The following is an 18,007-nucleotide window of genomic DNA, read 5'->3' as shown; positions in this document are numbered from 1 at the left end:
AAAGTTTGGACACACCTTCTCATTCAATGCGTTTTCTTTATTTTCATGACTATTTACATTGTAGATTCTCACTGAAGGCATCAAAACTATGAATGAACACATGTGGAGTTATGTACTTAACAAAAAAAGGTGAAATAACTGAAAACATGTTTTATATTCTAGTTTCTTCAAAATAGCCACCCTTTGCTCTGATTACTGCTTTGCACACTCTTGGCATTCTCTCGATGAGCTTCAAGAGGTAGTCACCTGAAATGGTTTTCCAACAGTCTTGAAGGAGTTCCCAGAGGTGTTTAGCACTTGTTGGCCCCTTTGCCTTTACTCTGCGGTCCAGCTCACCCCAAACCATCTCGATTGGGTTCAGGTCCGGTGACTGTGGAGGCCAGGTCATCTGCCGCAGCACTCCATCACTCTCCTTCTTGGTCAAATAGCCCTTACACAGCCTGGAGGTGTGTTTCACCAGCAAAACACCCCCACACCATCACACCTCCTCCTCCATGCTTCACAGTGGGAACCAGGCATGTGGAATCCATCCGTTCACCTTTTCTGCGTCTCACAAAGACACGGCGGTTGGAACCAAAGATCTCAAATTTGGACTCATCAGACCAAAGCACAGATTTCCACTGGTCTAATGTCCATTCCTTGTGTTTCTTGGCCCAAACAAATCTCTTCTGCTTGTTGCCTCTCCTTAGCAGTGGTTTCCTAGCAGCTATTTGACCATGAAAGCCTGATTCGCGCAGTCTCCTCTTAACAGTTGTTCTAGAGATGGGTCTGCTGCTAGAACTCTGTGTGGCATTCATCTGGTCTCTGATCTGAGCTGCTGTTAACTTGCGATTTCTGAGGCTGGTGACTCGGATGAACTTATCCTCAGAAGCAGAGGTGACTCTTGGTCTTCCTTTCCTGGGTCGGTCCTCATGTGTGCCAGTTTCGTTGTAGCGCTTGATGGTTTTTGCGACTCCACTTGGGGACACATTTAAAGTTTTTGCAATTTTCCGGACTGACTGACCTTCATTTCTTAAAGTAATGATGGCCACTCGTTTTTCTTTAGTTAGCTGATTGGTTCTTGCCATAATATGAATTTTAACAGTTGTCCAATAGGGCTGTCGGCTGTGTATTAACCTGACTTCTGCACAACACAACTGATGGTCCCAACCCCATTGATAAAGCAAGAAATTCCACTAATTAACCCTGATAAGGCACACCTGTGAAGTGGAAACCATTTCAGGTGACTACCTCTTGAAGCTCATGGAGAGAATGCCAAGAGTGTGCAAAGCAGTAATCAGAGCAAAGGGTGGCTATTTTGAAGAAACTAGAATATAAAAAATGTTTTCAGTTATTTCACCTTTTTTTGTTAAGTACATAACTCCACATGTGTTCATTCATAGTTTTGATGCCTTCAGTGAGAATCTACAATGTAAATAGTCATGAAAATAAAGAAAACGCATTGAATGAGAAGGTGTGTCCAAACTTTTGGCCTGTACTGTATATAGTAAAAAGGCTTTTTTAAATCATTTTTTACAGATGTTTTTCATGTAAAAGAAGGTTATGCTCAATGTTGATTCATAAATGTGATTAATTTGCATTTGTGCTCATTCAAAGGTAGTGTAATAAAGGGCTGAATGACTTTTAAACTGCTCATTTATTTTTCATAGTGTAGATTTCGGTGTTTCCCTGGAGCAAAAGAAGAATAAATAGCAACAAAAAACAATAGCGGCACTAAATGTGCTAGGACCGCCACTGGGGCCACCGTTACTACTTAAGACAAAGCAGTTTTTATAATTGCAAAGTTTTAACTATGGTTAATGTTTACTGTAGTGTGGCTTGTTATACTTATCTTTTTAAATAAATATATAAAATAAATGCCCTGCCCATTGAGGGCATTGAGGCCCTGCCATTCAGTATTTTTCAAGGTATCGTATCAAAGATAAAATGTGCAGTATTGAAAACACCACCAGCTGTATCCCCACACCAACAATAATCGCCTCAACTGGAGCTCCACATCAAACTTTACCCTCAAAACTGACCATCCAGTTAAATTAAACATCTCTGAAAGACATTATAAGTTAACCAAACAGGTATTTACTGTTATTTTGTGCACTTACTTCAGTTGATTTTTGGAAATCTGCCTTTGCATTGTTAAAGCCAGAAATAACTGAAACTTAAAAATACCCTCCAGGAATGTAAAAACACTGTTTCGAATGATAATGTGTGTCTGATTTGTTTTGTCCACACAAAAAGATATATAGTTTGACAGCTAAAAGTCCAATTACCTAGTTAAGCACTCCTTCTTAATCTCCTTCTCCCTCAGAGAAAAATCCAGAATTCATGAATATGTGCTTGTTTCAGTTTCCAAAAGTTTAACTACTGAAAATAAGATGTCCTTAATTTACTGAAGTGGAAATTATCAGTGTGTGTGTGTGTGTGTGTGTGTGTGTGTGCACTGGAGGCTTCAGGGTTCCACATCACACTCGTGTAGGCTGCATATTAGATCACTATTGGTTCCCCAACTAGTTGTGAAGTCACAAAATCATGTTTGTATGTACATGTAATGAATTGAGATTAAGTGAGGACAAAGAAACTCAGACAATTCCATACATATGTTTTTCTGCACAGCGAAGGTCAACTGTATTAAAAATGCCGCTGTGACAGATTTTCTGTACGTCTGTCACAACTGATTAGCACTGTTAAAAAAACAGCCTACACATCATGCATGCCTATGAAGCATAACTGCAAGTGTGACGCTGCAATGGAGGGAAGAAGAAAGGCCAGCTGTATTGGATTTGTAATACACATGATCAACCTCCTAAGCAGGGGCTAAATCCTGGATGGGAAAAAAAATCTTATGATTTACAGAGAAAAAAAAGGAAGCGCAGTGAGGTGGTAGAGGGAGAGCAAAGAAGAGTGAGAATGGCAGAAAGAAGCAAGAGAGTGAGATTATCCGCGGCCTTTTACTGTGGTTCTAATCCACACTTTACAATATTGTCGCCCAGAGCCAGGAGAGCATAAATCTGCTGCATGACACAGTCTATAGGAACACTTAGCAGACAAATGGACAGGAGGGAACAGAGGATATTACACCGCAGACCATGGTAATCTGTCTCTCTCTAGATAGATAAGTATGTTACTATGCTTCCATAAGCACTAAGTGTAACAAACGTGCATGAGCATACTTACCATGATTCTATTGCAGGGGAACTGTGACTGTTCTTCAACTGTGCACCAAAATGTGACACCCTCCAAGCTAGAAATAATGCTAATTCATGATTTGTTTGTACTGGCTGAGCTAATAAGATCATGTCAGTTTGAAACTCAATGCAAAGAAGTGGGGTTCACCACTGCAACAACAATCCCTTCCCACTAAAAGGCCATCTGCAAATCACTGTGAATCTGCGAAAGTGTTCACCCTCCTGCTATCACATCCTCGCTGCGAGGCTCTGTACCATTTATGAAGACATGCGGCTCGAGCCATTGAATTTCGAGGGCGCTGTGATGAGAGAGAGGGTCTATTTGCATCGCCAGTCGCAAACCAAAAGGTGTATCCAATGTCTTGGGGGCGCGGGGAGAAGATGAATAAGAGAAGCGGCATAAGACTGGCTCTATATATAGCAGGTAATCTGTCATCTCATTTTTTTGTCATCTCCCTTCCCCCTTTTGCTTTGAGGAATGAGGGATTGATGTTCAGAAGATCAGAGGAAGTAAGGAGGGAATCTTGGAGGCTTGGAGAGAGGAGAATAAGGAGAGTGTGTGTGTGTGTGTGTGTGTGTGTGTGTGTGTGTGTTGGGAGGAGGAAGGAGGCAGCCTGTGCTGAGCGACTGATGACTGCTGTTTTTAGAGACCCAGTTGCAGCTGGCCGGAGTCCAAGCCGAATAGTTCAACTCTCACAGCTACAAGATAAAAAAAAAAAAAAAAAAGTGAAAAAGCAAAACTTTACATCTAACACTTTAGTTTCAAAAGATTTCCGCTGATTCCCATCCTACACTGCAAAAAATGTAATTTCCTGTTGACCTGAAACACCACTGCTGCCTGGAGTCAGATGTTTCGAAAGTGGATATTGTTTGAACGTCCTGTCATCTCTGACAGGTTGGATTCCCTGGCAGAGAGATCAGTTAGAGACAAAAATGCCTTGTTCACAAGCACACACACACACACACACACACAGAAAAGGAAAAAAAAACACTCCTGGGAAAACGCTGAGGGGTCTTATGAAGCTCCATTTGATAAGGTTCACCTTGTGGTCACTTTAAAGCAGAAGATGAAGGGGTGGATAAAGAAAGAGCAAAGAGATGGAGGGAGAAAAAAGAGGAGGGGAGGACGGAGTGTGTGAGTGTCTACGGTGGTAGAATGAAACAGGGGGACGTGTGGGTAAGATGAAAGGAACACAGGGAGGGATCATTCTGCAAAAAAGGAAATACAAAAAGAAGGAGAACTATTTACATGGAAAATGTGGCAGGACACACAAGGAATAAGGCACAAACACATGAAGATGCACATGCTCACACACACCTGCACACCTGGGGATATAAATCTGGAACACTGGTGAGACGGTTCGGGAGGCCGAACCTCACCACTCTGTGCAAGTCCCGACTACAGCAGCAACTTTTTGCTGAGAGAGAATCCTCCTGCTCTTAATCCAGAAACTCTCTGATGAGCTGCTATGGTAAAGCCTACAGGCACGCACTAATACATAAGGGAGAGAGGGGGGATCATTAGAATAACTCAACCATTCATAGACGGTCGACAGTTAGCTAGCTAGCTCCATCTAGAAACACTTCGCCTGAATTATTCACGGAGGTGTAAATAAAATATATCCAGTGGCCTTCACCTAAAATAAAAAAAATAGAAACAAGATATGTGCCATGCTGAGTAATGAGTTCTCCTCTAGCAGATGAGCTCAGATATGACATGCAAGAGGATGTGTGATAGAAAAAAAAAGACCTCACCTCAAAATTCAGTTATTCACATTGATATTCAAGGAGGGGGCTGTGTTGCTTGATTTAAACAGAATATTTCATTTTAATAGCCACCTTTGATATGACCGTAAAGCACGCCATTTTTCCAGAACTGCAAAAAATCACAACATCAGTGATTGCAATGATGTCCAAGAGTGCTATTATATATATTTATATATGTAAAAACCAAAACAATAACTGGGAAACATTGTTATCCAGTGGCGGGTGCTCGGCAGCCACATCACTATCCTTTAATTGTCCCAGAATAACAGATGATGGCAGAACGTTTATTGCTTTTCTCCTGCAGCGAAGAGTGCAATATTTTCTGCATAATGCATGAGTGCCACGACATGGCCCAAGTCATCCCCCAAACAAATACCCTCATAATGAATGGGGGTGGTGAGCTGTGAGTGCGAATCAGTCCTCACATTTATGACGGACAGCCACACAGGCAGATGGAGGGTGGCACGGACAAGATATCAAAGCAGCACCCAGTCAGGGGAAGATGAATAGGCCACAGGTCTTTCCCTCGTGTCCCACTGGTGCTACAGTGTGAACAATACACTGTAGTGTAGTCCTCATCCTGTGCACCAAAACTACAATACAGGCTGAGCAGAAATCGATATGTGCCGGTGCCTATCCCTCACCGTTGCTCCTGTGATTATGACAATCACTCCAGGTGGTTGGAGTATATGGATCGTTTTGCTCTGCTGGCTCAAGGGCGCTGCCGCTGGCACACGAAAACCTTTTTATTTCCAAAAGGTCAATAAGAAAACTGGCTCGTTTCCCCTGGCTCCCTTTGTGTTTCTGAAATTAAGCAATAATCGGTCTTGAATGGATCTAATGGGATGGTGAAACTCCCTCAGCACGTTCTGTGCAGAAGCAGACCCTGTAATTCTGCAATTCAAATTTTAAAAAAGCAAGGACAAAAAGGTTACTGCATTTCCAGAACTTAACCCACTGTGCATATAAAACCTCGGATTCTTAAACAATTTTTTTCTCCCTTTAATGTAAAATAATGCTTCTGTTTGAATGATATAAGAACATATTTTAGTCCGAATGAAACAGATGCCCGACAATATTCTCCATCTTGTCCGCACAGCTTTATTTCAGGACCCTGTTTTCATATCTTTGCACTCCTCTTGGTGTCCAAATGCCAAGGTTGAGAAACTTAAAAGATGTTTCCTGGTTGAGCCCTCAGAGACAGACATCTAAGGACAGCTGCTCCCCCTCCTCCCTCCCTTCCTCCCCTCCTCCCCCTTCTCTTTCACTCCTTGCGTTCCTCTCTCTGTCAATCACAGACAAACTTTTAACTCTCCTCTTCCAGCCCCACCTCTCCGAACTCACCATATTTCCTCCCCATCTGTTGTCTGTCCTTATAGAGCACTCTTACTCTCCTTTCCCTCTACGCACAACTTCCCCTTCATTTACTTACAAGGAATACTTGTTTCATTGAGGCATATGGGTCAAGTGTGTAGTGTCACTAGTTAGTAAGCCTGATAGGAAAGCAGTCTTTGTGTGTGTGTGTGTGTGTGTGTGTGTGTATGTGATATGTATCAGGAGTTTCCTCTCAGCTCCTATTACTACTGACACAACACTTTCTAAATTAGCCGCCTGACACTAACCACTGCCTGAGCCTCGGGGCCTGACCTCACCCTTACCCACAAAAACACACCTCAGGTTTGGAGCTCAAAAGCGATCTCTGTGTGAAAGTGGAACACCCTGGAACACATCCTCATTACACCAAAATGATCCAGATCTCATTTTAACGTGTTTTTGTGAGAACGTGACTGTAGCTTATACACAAATATGTATGTGCAACTGGGACAATATGGGTTAAACAATGAGGTTTCAACAGACAGTAAGACAGTAGCACCACAGTCTCTGACCACTGAAAACAAACACGGCTGTAATCGCTTTGTCGGGGCCTTTATAATGGTAAGTGCATACCAAATTGCAGCTACCCTCTGAACCCAGCTCACTGCTTATATCCTGCAGGTTTCAGATACTTGAAGGTGTGATGATTAATGATAGCGTTGCTGACGGTAACGAGCAATGGGACTTTAGCTGTGCCCTTTTTCTTCCGTTCCTGTGGCTGGCATCTGCCCACCTTACACATGTACAGAGAAAGTAGTCCTATCCCTGACTGGAAGGCAGAACAGAGAGAGCTAACATATATTATATTCTTGGCACATCATGAGAGAATAGGATGAGACTGATGAAAATAATTTAGAGTCTTTTTATTCCTTGGTGCATTTTGAGTTATCTAATCACAAGTCAACAGCATTAAACACAAATGTAAACAATCACCGAGACCCATTGTAATCCGATCACTCAAACCACTTGCTAAGGTGATCTGAGACACATTTGACCACATATTTTTTGTGATGGAAATGCTAATGCATCTTGATGCTTCCTCCACTAGGACTACGTCAACATTGCAGGACAAGGTGGTTGCCAAGCATTGCCAACCATCCGTCGTTTTGCCCTGTGGAAGGAGACATGTTGGACTCTGCTGACAGCCATATCTCCGACTGGACCAACACAATCACTTAGGTGACTAGCAAGCATGCAAGCAAGCAGCTAGCAAGTGTGGACATAATAACCATGTGCAGGGCTCTTTGACCTTCTAGAGTAAGTGCAGTAGGCAGTAACGAAATCTGAACACAAGTGGTCAGCTGGAGATGTGTCTCAGCTGTCCACTTGTGGACAGCTCACAAAACACGTGCCAACACCAGGTAAAAACAGGCTCATAGAGTGAGATTCTGTGGCGTGCCTACTTACAGTAAGTGAAAAATTATACCACTCCTATTTCACTCTCATCTCTATGGGATAAATATGAAGCTACCATCAGCAGCCAGTTGGCTTAAAAACTGGAGATAGAGGGAAACAGCTTGTTTGGCTCGGACCAAGGGTGACAAAATCTGCCTGGTAGCACCTCTAAAATTCACTGATACCCTTTTTCCACCAACATCGGTACTGGTTTGGTTCCAGTTCCTGCACCTAATGTTGAAACCATTCAGAGCACTTCAACCAAAAATAAATTGATTCAGAACCATAAAAGTGGGTTCTCAGCTTGAACCAAAAAATAGCAGGTATTTCTTGACCTGAATTGTGAACAGTGACAACATCAGTGGGCGTGTCATTATTTACAAGCTGGAAAGAGAGGATGGAGAAGGCAACAGTGGAGGAGTCAAGTGAGAATTGGCAGAAAAAAACTACAGGATAGTTTAATTAGTAGTTGATCCATGCTTGTTTTTTGGGGGAAAACAAATATCTGTACTATGAGAACAAAAGTTTTCAGGTAATCAATGTTTTCCATGAGTTTGCTTCAATTTTTTATTTCTGTTGTGCTTGATTGCACATCCTTGATTATAATGGTTCCACTTAAAACTGGTGGAAATGCAGGCTGGTTCACCAGATAGCACCAAGGGTCAAAGAGTCCTGAACCGTATGGTTCAAGAACTAGAGAAACTTTGTTGGGGTATTGGTAATGCTGTATCTTATTTCTTAAAAACAAAGTGTAAAAACACAAAGTTGTGGTCTTATAGGGGATAACCTGCGGAGATTCCATGAAGGCACTGTTCTCGGCAAAGAAATAGTCCTGCACATCAAACCCGTAAGACCACAACTTCTCATTTTTACTCAAATGACACAAAAGAGGTTAATTAGTGAGCTTAAGAGGTGTTGTCAGCCTGGGGAATTTTGTTACCTTTGGGCAGAGCCAGGCTAGCTGTCTCCCCTTGCTTCCAGTTTTTATGCTAAGATAAGCTAACTGGCTGCTGGCTGTAGCTTCATATTGAGCAAATAAACATGAAAGTGATATGAATATTATGCTCTAAATCTGCAATAAAATGAATAGTGTATTTACCAAAATGTAAGCATACTACCTGTGCCTACATTCAGATTATTGCATAGATTTTAATTTTCCTGTATGTAGAAAAAATACTGTGTCATATTTCAGATTATAAAAGACAGATAAGATGTCTAAAGTAGTGTGTGTAAGGAAAGTCATGAGGAACCCCTGTGTGGTGCCAACTATGAGGACAGTCACGGCAAGGACAGGTTAATTAAAATTGGACATCTGATCACACTGAGACCCTTCAATAACTGTGGCATGCACTGTTAATTCCTAGAGGTGTTTGTTTCAACTTTCAACTTTAATAGGATTAGGATAGCATAAAATACCTTCAACAGAATTGCCTAATGAACTTTATAATGAGGTAAGATGAGTGAGGGTTGCTTTAAGGTAAGATTTTATGTCACGCTGGTGGTCACCCTCTTTTAGCAGAGTAGTGAGCTGCTTGGAAAGGTGCTAGTGTGTCCTGTGTCATTTCACTCATACTGCACAGCCCTGACCTCTGTCCGTCTCATAATCAGAGGCTTTGGAAACTTTGTGTGTGTATGTGTGTGTGGAAAGGCGAGGTTGGCAGGTCAGAAAGAGTATGAGAGGGAGTGAAAGTGAGAGAGATATGAGTGACAGACAGTCGGGAGAGCGTCGTCCTGTGGCATTTCATCCTTCCACCGGAGCCATCAGTGCGAGGTGATGCACAGTGATGTTAACTGTACTCACTGCAGCAACGATTTCCCAAGATACATCATGTCAGAAACAAAGTGCGGTGTTCTACTCCTCAAAGCAGCCTCTCTGAGGGGTTTACTGCAGGAAACAAAGTAGTCAGCACTTAGAAACTGTTACTTTTAGAGGAGCCTGTACTTGTGAGATTGTCCTATCAATAGGTGGGGCAGGTAGGTGGATAAGTAGGTATGGAACAGTAGTTTTCATTAGTCATAATGTACATGGTAATGGGAGGCCAAACTGGGGCTGTCATCTTCTGCCGTGTTGAAGCCTTTCAAGAATCATCTTTGGCAAAACTGTGTAGTATAAGTGTTTTTGTTTATTTTATTTAGGGCTGTCAAAATAATGCGTAAATTTTGATTAATTAATCACACAAAAAAATAACGCTGATTAATCATGTTCCGTAGTGCCCTTTTACCCGGTGCATCACTGAAGGCAAAAGTGGCATTGTCACCTGATGGAGGCTGCTTGGCCCCGCTCTGCAGTTTCTGCAGTAAGGAATTTTAATACCATGGTCGTACTTCAAGCCTGAAATGTCACTTCAACACAAAGCATTTAGCAGTGAACCTTGAGGTCCGAGCTAGCACAGCCTCTGATGGTAGCGATAGCAGCCAGAGTCGTCATCCTACAGCCGGGCAGGCGCTCAGACTGAGTAAGTCTACCTGTAACCAACTAACTCCGTTGCAAAATGGATTGCAGTGGACTGCAGGCCAGTTTCGGTGGTGGAGGACAGGGGGACAATTGCGTCCAAAATCCAGCAGCTTTGAATTGAAATCTTTTAAATACTTTCACAGAAAAAGTTATGTATGCAATTAATTTAGATTAATTAATCACAGAGCATGTAATTAATTCGATTTTCTAAAATCATTTGTCAGCCCTAAATTTATCTTTTTTTTTTTTTGTTGCTGTTGTTTGAGTTATTTTTCCATTTTTCTGTCATGCCAAACATTTGGCCCATCCCACATGGGATCACAAGACACCATAATTCTTTATACATTTTTCGATCTTGCACAAAAACGTGTAAAGGAAAAAGAAAAAACGCAAACAACATAATAAACAAACGATATCCCAAATTAATTATTCACATGAGGAACTACCAAATATTTTCAGATTATCTCAATAATGAGCTTTTCCCTCTTCTCCCGACTTTCTCCATATGGCTGGCTAATATCTTCATATGCAAACAGATATCTCAGTCTTTGGGCGCCTTCAGTATTTACAAAAGGGTATCTATTGTCATCTTACTAATCAAATCATAGTTGAATTCATAACAGAAAGGACTGTAGAAAATGAAATGGAACTCATTTAGTGTCTTTTTTATTCTTTAAATATCTTTGAAAGCACATTGAATAGATCCACTTTTCCTCCTCTAGATTAACGTACTGTCCAATCATAGGTAGAAGGTATTTTCCCTTCTACCTATGATTGGACAGTACGTACGTACCAGATCTCAGCCAAAAGTAGTGTGATATTGTTCAAAGACTTTAAGGGAGGATGCATACACTGGAGACCCCATTTTCAGCCTAATCTCTTAAAATATTTCTCGCTGTCTAAACTTAACTGTACCTATAGACCTGGTAGATAAGAAAACCATCATATCAGTTGTTTTGATAACAGATGTCATATGAGACAATCTGCAAGGCTCTGATAAACAGCCTATTTTACCTGGTGTTGCTCCAATGCAGTATCCTGTGCTGAATTCCAGTAGATTTTACAATTCACTTCAAGGATTTACTTGACTTACTTTCATGATGTGGCTCAGGCGTGCAATGCATTTCTTACCATTTATCTTGTGTTTTCACACTCAGTCTTATATCCTGTATCAGTTCACCTGGTTACATTCTTCACATCCTTTAAATCTCCACTAAAACCTCACCTTTACAAACACCTACTGCTGCGGTAGGTGTTCAAACCCTTTGATGTGATGTTTCTTTTTTAACAATGGGATCCATTTCTCCAAACCTCCCGCAGCTCTCTACTCCTCCATGCCTGCCACCCTCTCCCTCCTAACTTCTCTATCCCCCCATTGTCCTCAGATCATATTATGTGAACTCTCATTACAGGGGTGGTAATAGACTCTTCAGCGCTAAGATCCTCTTTATTATCCGTCAACTGCGGACTACATCTCTAAGCTGATTAGCCAGAGCTGTCTTTTCAGCATTTCAATTAGGAGCGTTTTGAATCGTCAAGCAGATTGCATGCCTTATATTCATTTCTGACGTTCTTAGAGTGCTATGTGATGTTCAAATACGAGTAAACCAAGACACACATTGCAGCAGTGAGGATAAAAGAGCAGCAGAAGAATGACATCATGGCTGGTTTTAATATTGGACTCACAGGGAAATGGCAGAAGCAGCTATTAAGAGCAATCCAAAGCAATTTACAGGAGCAGAGACGCATGCAGTTTTAGTATATATGGTTCAGCTGGCAATCATACTACTGTCATACACACACACATGCACACACAGAGAGTTTGGTGTCCTTTAAACAACTACAAGACAAATAGAATATTTCAAGGACGGTCATCATTACCACTAAATCAAACCAAGGAAATTACCTCAGAGGACAACTATAGCTTTATGCGTCAAGATGCAGACAGTTTAATTCAAGATGATGTCTATATCAGCTCTAGCTGTGGCCAAAGTTATCTTTATCTGCTCTTATGTCCCTGTCTGCTCACAGAGGACTGCAAAATGGTGAGAACTTATTCATTTGTCATTCTGAGTGGCATAAAGAGAGGCTGGCTCTTTGGCTGCCACTTAAAAAGCTGCAACATAAGTGCCCACAGGGCAGTGAACACCAACATCCCTAATCTCACTGTTCAACTGTCTCTGTTCATGTCATTGCAGATGAACTCACGGAGGAAATGTCCCACATTGGACCTTATGTCAGGGGGAAGAATGAGAGAGGAGGAAGCGGAAGAGGAGGAAATTGAGGGAGAAGTAAGGGTGGATGAGGTTGTGACTCCCAGTGCTAATGGATTTGGGTCAGATGACGAGGATATGATCTGCTCAGTGCTGTGGGTGTATGTGTGTGTGTGTGTGTGTGTGTGTGTGTGTGTGTGTGTGTGTGTGTGTGTGTGTGTACTCACATGTACATGTGGAGTGCATGGTTTTTGTGATGTCATTAGCAGTCAAGCCAAAATATGATGATCTCGGGGTATTATCGGTATCTGTTTAAGGTATCCGGCTTTATCAAATACCCACTTGACACAGGAGTCACCACCGTGTTTTATCATTCTGTCTCTGACTCCCTCGCTTTTACACAAACACACACTACACACTCACTCACTAATCCATTCAGTCATTGTTAATCCAGCTGTGCGTGGGCACAGAGATGTGCTGTACATGGCTGACAACCATGTCACCAAGGTGCTGATGACATACCTGTCTGTGTTTTGCTTGCTAATGTTGTCATCGCTGTTACTGCGAGCCACTCAGGGACACACATAGCACATGGGAATATATCAAGGAGAATAAACCTTGTACTCTGCCCTTCACATTATGGGACACTCAATGTCTCTTTATGGAGATCATCAATGTCATAAATGCATGTATCCCTGTGCTAAGTGAAGTGTTGTCATGTTCTCAGTTGTATTAATTTGACAGAGAGCTTAGCCTCACTTAGAGCATCAGTGTGGGAGAGAAAGGCAGAGGAAATGAGGGATACAGCTGTACACAATTCAGGGAAGTCATGTAAGATTTTGCTGGAGAACAACTGCAGCAGAGCAGCTGAGAGTCAAGTGTCTTTCCCAGGGCACCTTGGTGGTACTTGCAGAGGAAGATGAGAGCCATCCATATTTAAGATTTTTTTTTTTTTTACAGTTGTGATTTCAATTACAAGCCCTTTGGTGCAACCTCTAAACTACTGCCAATCTGTCAAGCTCTTATATTTTCCATATTAAACTCAAACAGATTCAGATCTTAAAATAACTGTACAATATGTGTTTGATTTCTCAGGTATGGTGGTGAAGTGCTCAATGACACTTCAGCAATATGAACCTGGCTGAGGAACATTGTCTCTGATAAACAGGTCCCTGTTTAATAGTTATCCTCTGTTATAAACTGCTGCTAAATCCTTTCCAAGGTATTGTGAGGCTGTGTGAATGAGCTGGCAGCCTGTAACAGTGTAAGATGTTCTACATTTTGTCAGCAGCATGGCCAGCACAAATGTGTTGGTAGCTGTTTCTGGCTCTCCTGGAGCCAGTTGCACCAGCTGTTAGTGATTTCAAAATTAGCCAAGTTATGAGATAAGATTTTAAGATTTACACATTACTAAATAAAAACAGGTTAAACCACACAAATGAGTTCTTACATACATAGATTTGTTACTTAATGTTTACACTACTTTCAGGTAGGCTTGGAGAGTCCATACCTTCGTGAGATTTAACCAGGGTGTATGGTGTATGATAGTATTTGTGTTAAAAAAAAAAAACATCTAAGCTGGGCTCCTGGTGATAGACAAATACTGCAAATACTGCCGCTTTATCAGCGATCGGCATCAGATACAGATGCACAGAGGCACCTTTCACAGTGGTATCCTTTTAACCACGCGCATCAGTTTCAGAGGCAGCAGGCAAAAATCCAACTTGCCAAATACTGGCGCTTTGTCAGTGGAAGTTGGCATCAGACATGGACACACAAAGGCACCATTGGTGTCAGTATGAAACCCACCGGGCAGCATCAGTTGGAACGCCGCCAGCAACAACCGTACTATAAAAAGATTTTTAAGCCAAACCATGGTGGGTTTTTTTTTGTTTGTTTGTTTTTTCTAAACCTAATCATGGTGCTCTGCTGGCTAAACTTAAGGAAACAAACCTAAAAATGAAGCATTTTCCGCATTTTTATTGTAATTTGAAAAAGACTGCGTGCATTTAACGAGAAGAAATTGTACAGTTCCTGTAAAAATAGAATTGTTTTTGGAAAAAATGCAATGCATGTAACAAACATACACTGATACGCCATCCATGAGGGTTCCTTGCGTATCATATTTCGACATAGAGGTCCACTGACAAAGTGCCGATATTTGACAAGTTAGGATGACAACATGTTGTGATAGAATCATTGTAGCGGGACACCAGTAGCGTAGTGGATAGTGCCGGCACCCCATATACAAAGGCGCTTCATCACCGCCGCAGCGGTCGCAGGTTCAACTCTGGCTTGCGACCCTTTCTGCATGTCATCCCCCCACTCTCTCCCTCTCCCCCATTTCACCCTGTCTGTCCATTAAAGGCAAAAAGCCCTGAAAAACAATTGTAGCATGTATGCAACTGTAGTCATTGTCTAGACAGTGCTGTGTTTTCAATATGCAATTAACCTACTTAGACAAGTCTTGCAAAGTTTAAAAACTTAAGGCCTACAGAATAACAAACGGATAGGAAATAAGCACCATTCTTGCTGGAGGACCTGATGACACTTGTTGCCGTGGCACATCAGCATGCTAAATGAAGATGATGTGTTGAATAAAATCCAGGCAAATAAACTGCTTTTGTAGTTGGAATATGTCAAATGCAAGTTTTATGTGGAAATACTCCAAAACAGGAGCAGAGACATTTTTCTTTTTTAGCATTCCTTTAACATTATCCCCACCACTCACAGTCACTGTCTTTCTTAGCTTAGCTGTTTGTTCCACCAGCAGAGACTGACCTCTGGTGGCATGTGCTGTGCACTACGTCATCTCAATACAGCATCTCCGTATCATTTATTAGGGAATGGAGAAGCTTTATTTTTGACGGTATTGGAAATCACATCATCTGGATTTTCTAAACACCCTGGCTCACTGTAACACAGTGACACTTCCCTAGCTTAGTTGATTGCTTTTGATTGGCTGTGCTACAGATGTTTTCGAGCAATGGATTTACACATTACTAGCCAAGACATTCCTTAACTTTGAATGGGGCAACCCAATTCAGTTAACAATTTGTTTAAAATGAGCTAGAAGATACTAAGAATTTAGAAAGGATTTAACACAAAAACTCAGTGATGGATTTACATATAGCTGCAGAAACCAGTTCCTGAGGAGACGTTTTGCTGGAAAATGCACATAAAAATGTATCTCCATACATTTCTAGTAAAGTGGATTTTTAGGACTTTCAAATTAGAAACCAGAGGGTATAGTCTGTGCTCATGAAGCCCAGATTAGGATTTGACAGCCTGTGGAGAGTGGCTGGCGTGGGCGTGTATATGTGTGGACAGCGAGAGGGATAAAGACAGAACACTGAGGAGACACTCAAGGAGTCCAGACATTTAAAGCAAGGACAAACAAAAAGCAAAAAATAAAGAAGAGGAAGAAGAGCTCATGGAAAAGTGGACAGGAGACAAGGAGAAGAAAGACCCGAGAAAAAAGGAGTGGTGAGATTGGGATTGAAGGAAGAAGAAGGAAGGTGATGGAGATTGAGACCCTGAATGGGAGAGGAAGAGAGGCATCGCAATAAAAAAAAAAATGCAGCTGCCAGGAATCACTGTAAAAATACAAAGAAAACAAGGAGATGAAATGCAATAGGAAACAAACTAGAGTGACAGATAGAGGGAGGGATACTGAACACTAAAACGTAGTAGAGGAGACAGCAGATGGTGGGGATTATTCTGGACTAAAATACTCTGGGATCTACAGAGGGAAGGCCGCACACATAAACCGTTACAGACTCCCATCTGCCAGAAATAGACCAAAAAGAGCTGTAGGTCCACCATCGGCATAAGCAAATGCTGCCTAGATTGCAAAACCCCAAACGGCTATAATCGTCATCCTAAACAACATATTTAATACTTTGTCAAATCTCAGGACAGATAAAATGCTGATGTTCTATTCTCTTGTTTTTCTTTTAGTAAAATCAGTTGGGAGCGACATCATGTCGAGTCATTAGCTAAACACACAGTCCGTGCAAAAACACACACACACAGCATGGGACCTTTTAAGACACTTATTGTATATCGACAAAAAAAGTACCTAAGGAAGCATTACCATCTCTCAGATGGCATTTGTGTCGACACCTAATGTGGGACATTAACACATACTAGTTGCATTCTTTTTTGCAGCAGGTGCATGTGTGCTGGAGTATTTCAATGTGTGTTTGTGTGTGACTATGACTGATACCATAAGGCATCCCTAATCCACATTTTATGTTCAACATGATTAGGATAACAGTCTGTGCTAACTGTTATCTGTGTGTGCGAGCATGCAGTGTAAACAATGCCAAACTGGTCCACAAATCTCCCAAGTAATGCTTCTATATCCATCCACACACAACCTGAGCACACATAATTGCAGATACAGTCTAATGCCTGCCAATCATCCCGGCTCCCTCGGTATGCAGAGAAAAAGAGAGTAGAGGAAGAGATTTGGAAGTAAATTAAAGACTTTTTTTTTTTACCTTTCCCTGTTTGTAGATCAAACCTTGAACCTGCACAGAAAAAAAAGAAGAAAACATAATTACTGTTGTGTTCTGAGTGAGCATAAGCGAGGCTGAGCAGATCATAGAGTGCGCTGCCGCACTGGTGAAGCAATTTAAACAAAAATCAACAACATTAGCTTCTCTCTGTAGGCAGACAGAACCCACACCATGCTCAGTTCCTGTCTGCAGCTTTCCTCAATACTCCTCTATAATTGCCTATTGAGCCGTGTCACTCAAGACTTGTACTTTATGTTCCTGCAACAGCAAGTAATTGTCAGTACATTCTAGTCTCAGCACTAGTGTTAGCATGACAAACATATTGACTCATTCTATGTGTGTTTGAAAGAGAGTCAGTGTGTGTGAGTGTGCGTGTGTGTTATTGACTAATTATCTACCCTGTCAGGGGATAGTTAATTAAATCCTTCCCTGGCACTGAGTATAAAGTAATTATTGTGCATGGGTGCATATCCACCTAAAAAAAGTCAACATTCACATGTGCTAAATACATCACATGTGCACACACGTACTGTAACACAGGCAGACACACTCACCTATACATTCAATCATACTCGGATTGCAAAGTGGCACCAAATTTTTGCATCATCACTTCTTGTGAGCATTTGTACAAAAACATTGGACATCTTTCCGTCACCATCAGCTGCTTCTCAATAGTGCATGCGCCCAAGCTAAATATCTCTCTCTGCCAGGAAAAATAACATCAGATGGCAGCTGGATGCGCCTCCATTGACTTGCGTCTGACAGGCCGCCAATATCATCTTTACTGCTATCGTCATTACAGTTGGCTGCAATCTACATTTTTGACTTCTGCTCGCGGCTGAATGCACCAGCTTGGTAGCAGCAGACAATGCTTCCTACTGGTATTAAAGACTAAAGTATGTTACAGAGATTCCTGCAAGGGCACATTAGATACATTGTTACGGTGCAAAGTATGATTAATTATTTCAGCTCCGAGCTAAGAGGTTTGGTAATGCTCGCCGGCCACAGAGGACATAACAGAAAATACTTTGTAGATGCGTTTGCATCTTCGTTTTGATACATTATAAATTATGGATTCACTGGGAATTTGAATGAATG

General features: G+C 41.6%; 1 protein-coding gene across 1 annotated transcript in view; it reads right to left on the bottom strand.

Moving 5' to 3' along the window:
- igsf11 (immunoglobulin superfamily member 11) overlaps positions 1–18,007 on the bottom strand; it is a 121,596-nt gene that overhangs the window by 65,713 nt on the left and 37,876 nt on the right. Inside the window, exon 2 of the mRNA XM_033630542.2 lies at positions 16,892–16,921. Within this exon, the coding sequence (XP_033486433.2) occupies positions 16,892–16,921 (30 nt within the window). The remainder of the gene's footprint in view (positions 1–16,891; positions 16,922–18,007) is intronic.

This window comes from Epinephelus lanceolatus, chromosome 4 (genome assembly GCF_041903045.1).
Source record: "Epinephelus lanceolatus isolate andai-2023 chromosome 4, ASM4190304v1, whole genome shotgun sequence".
NCBI classification, from domain to species: domain Eukaryota; kingdom Metazoa; phylum Chordata; class Actinopteri; order Perciformes; family Serranidae; genus Epinephelus; species Epinephelus lanceolatus.
The sequence above is the reverse complement of the archived record's forward strand: the minus strand, read 5'-3'. Positions and strand labels throughout refer to the sequence as shown.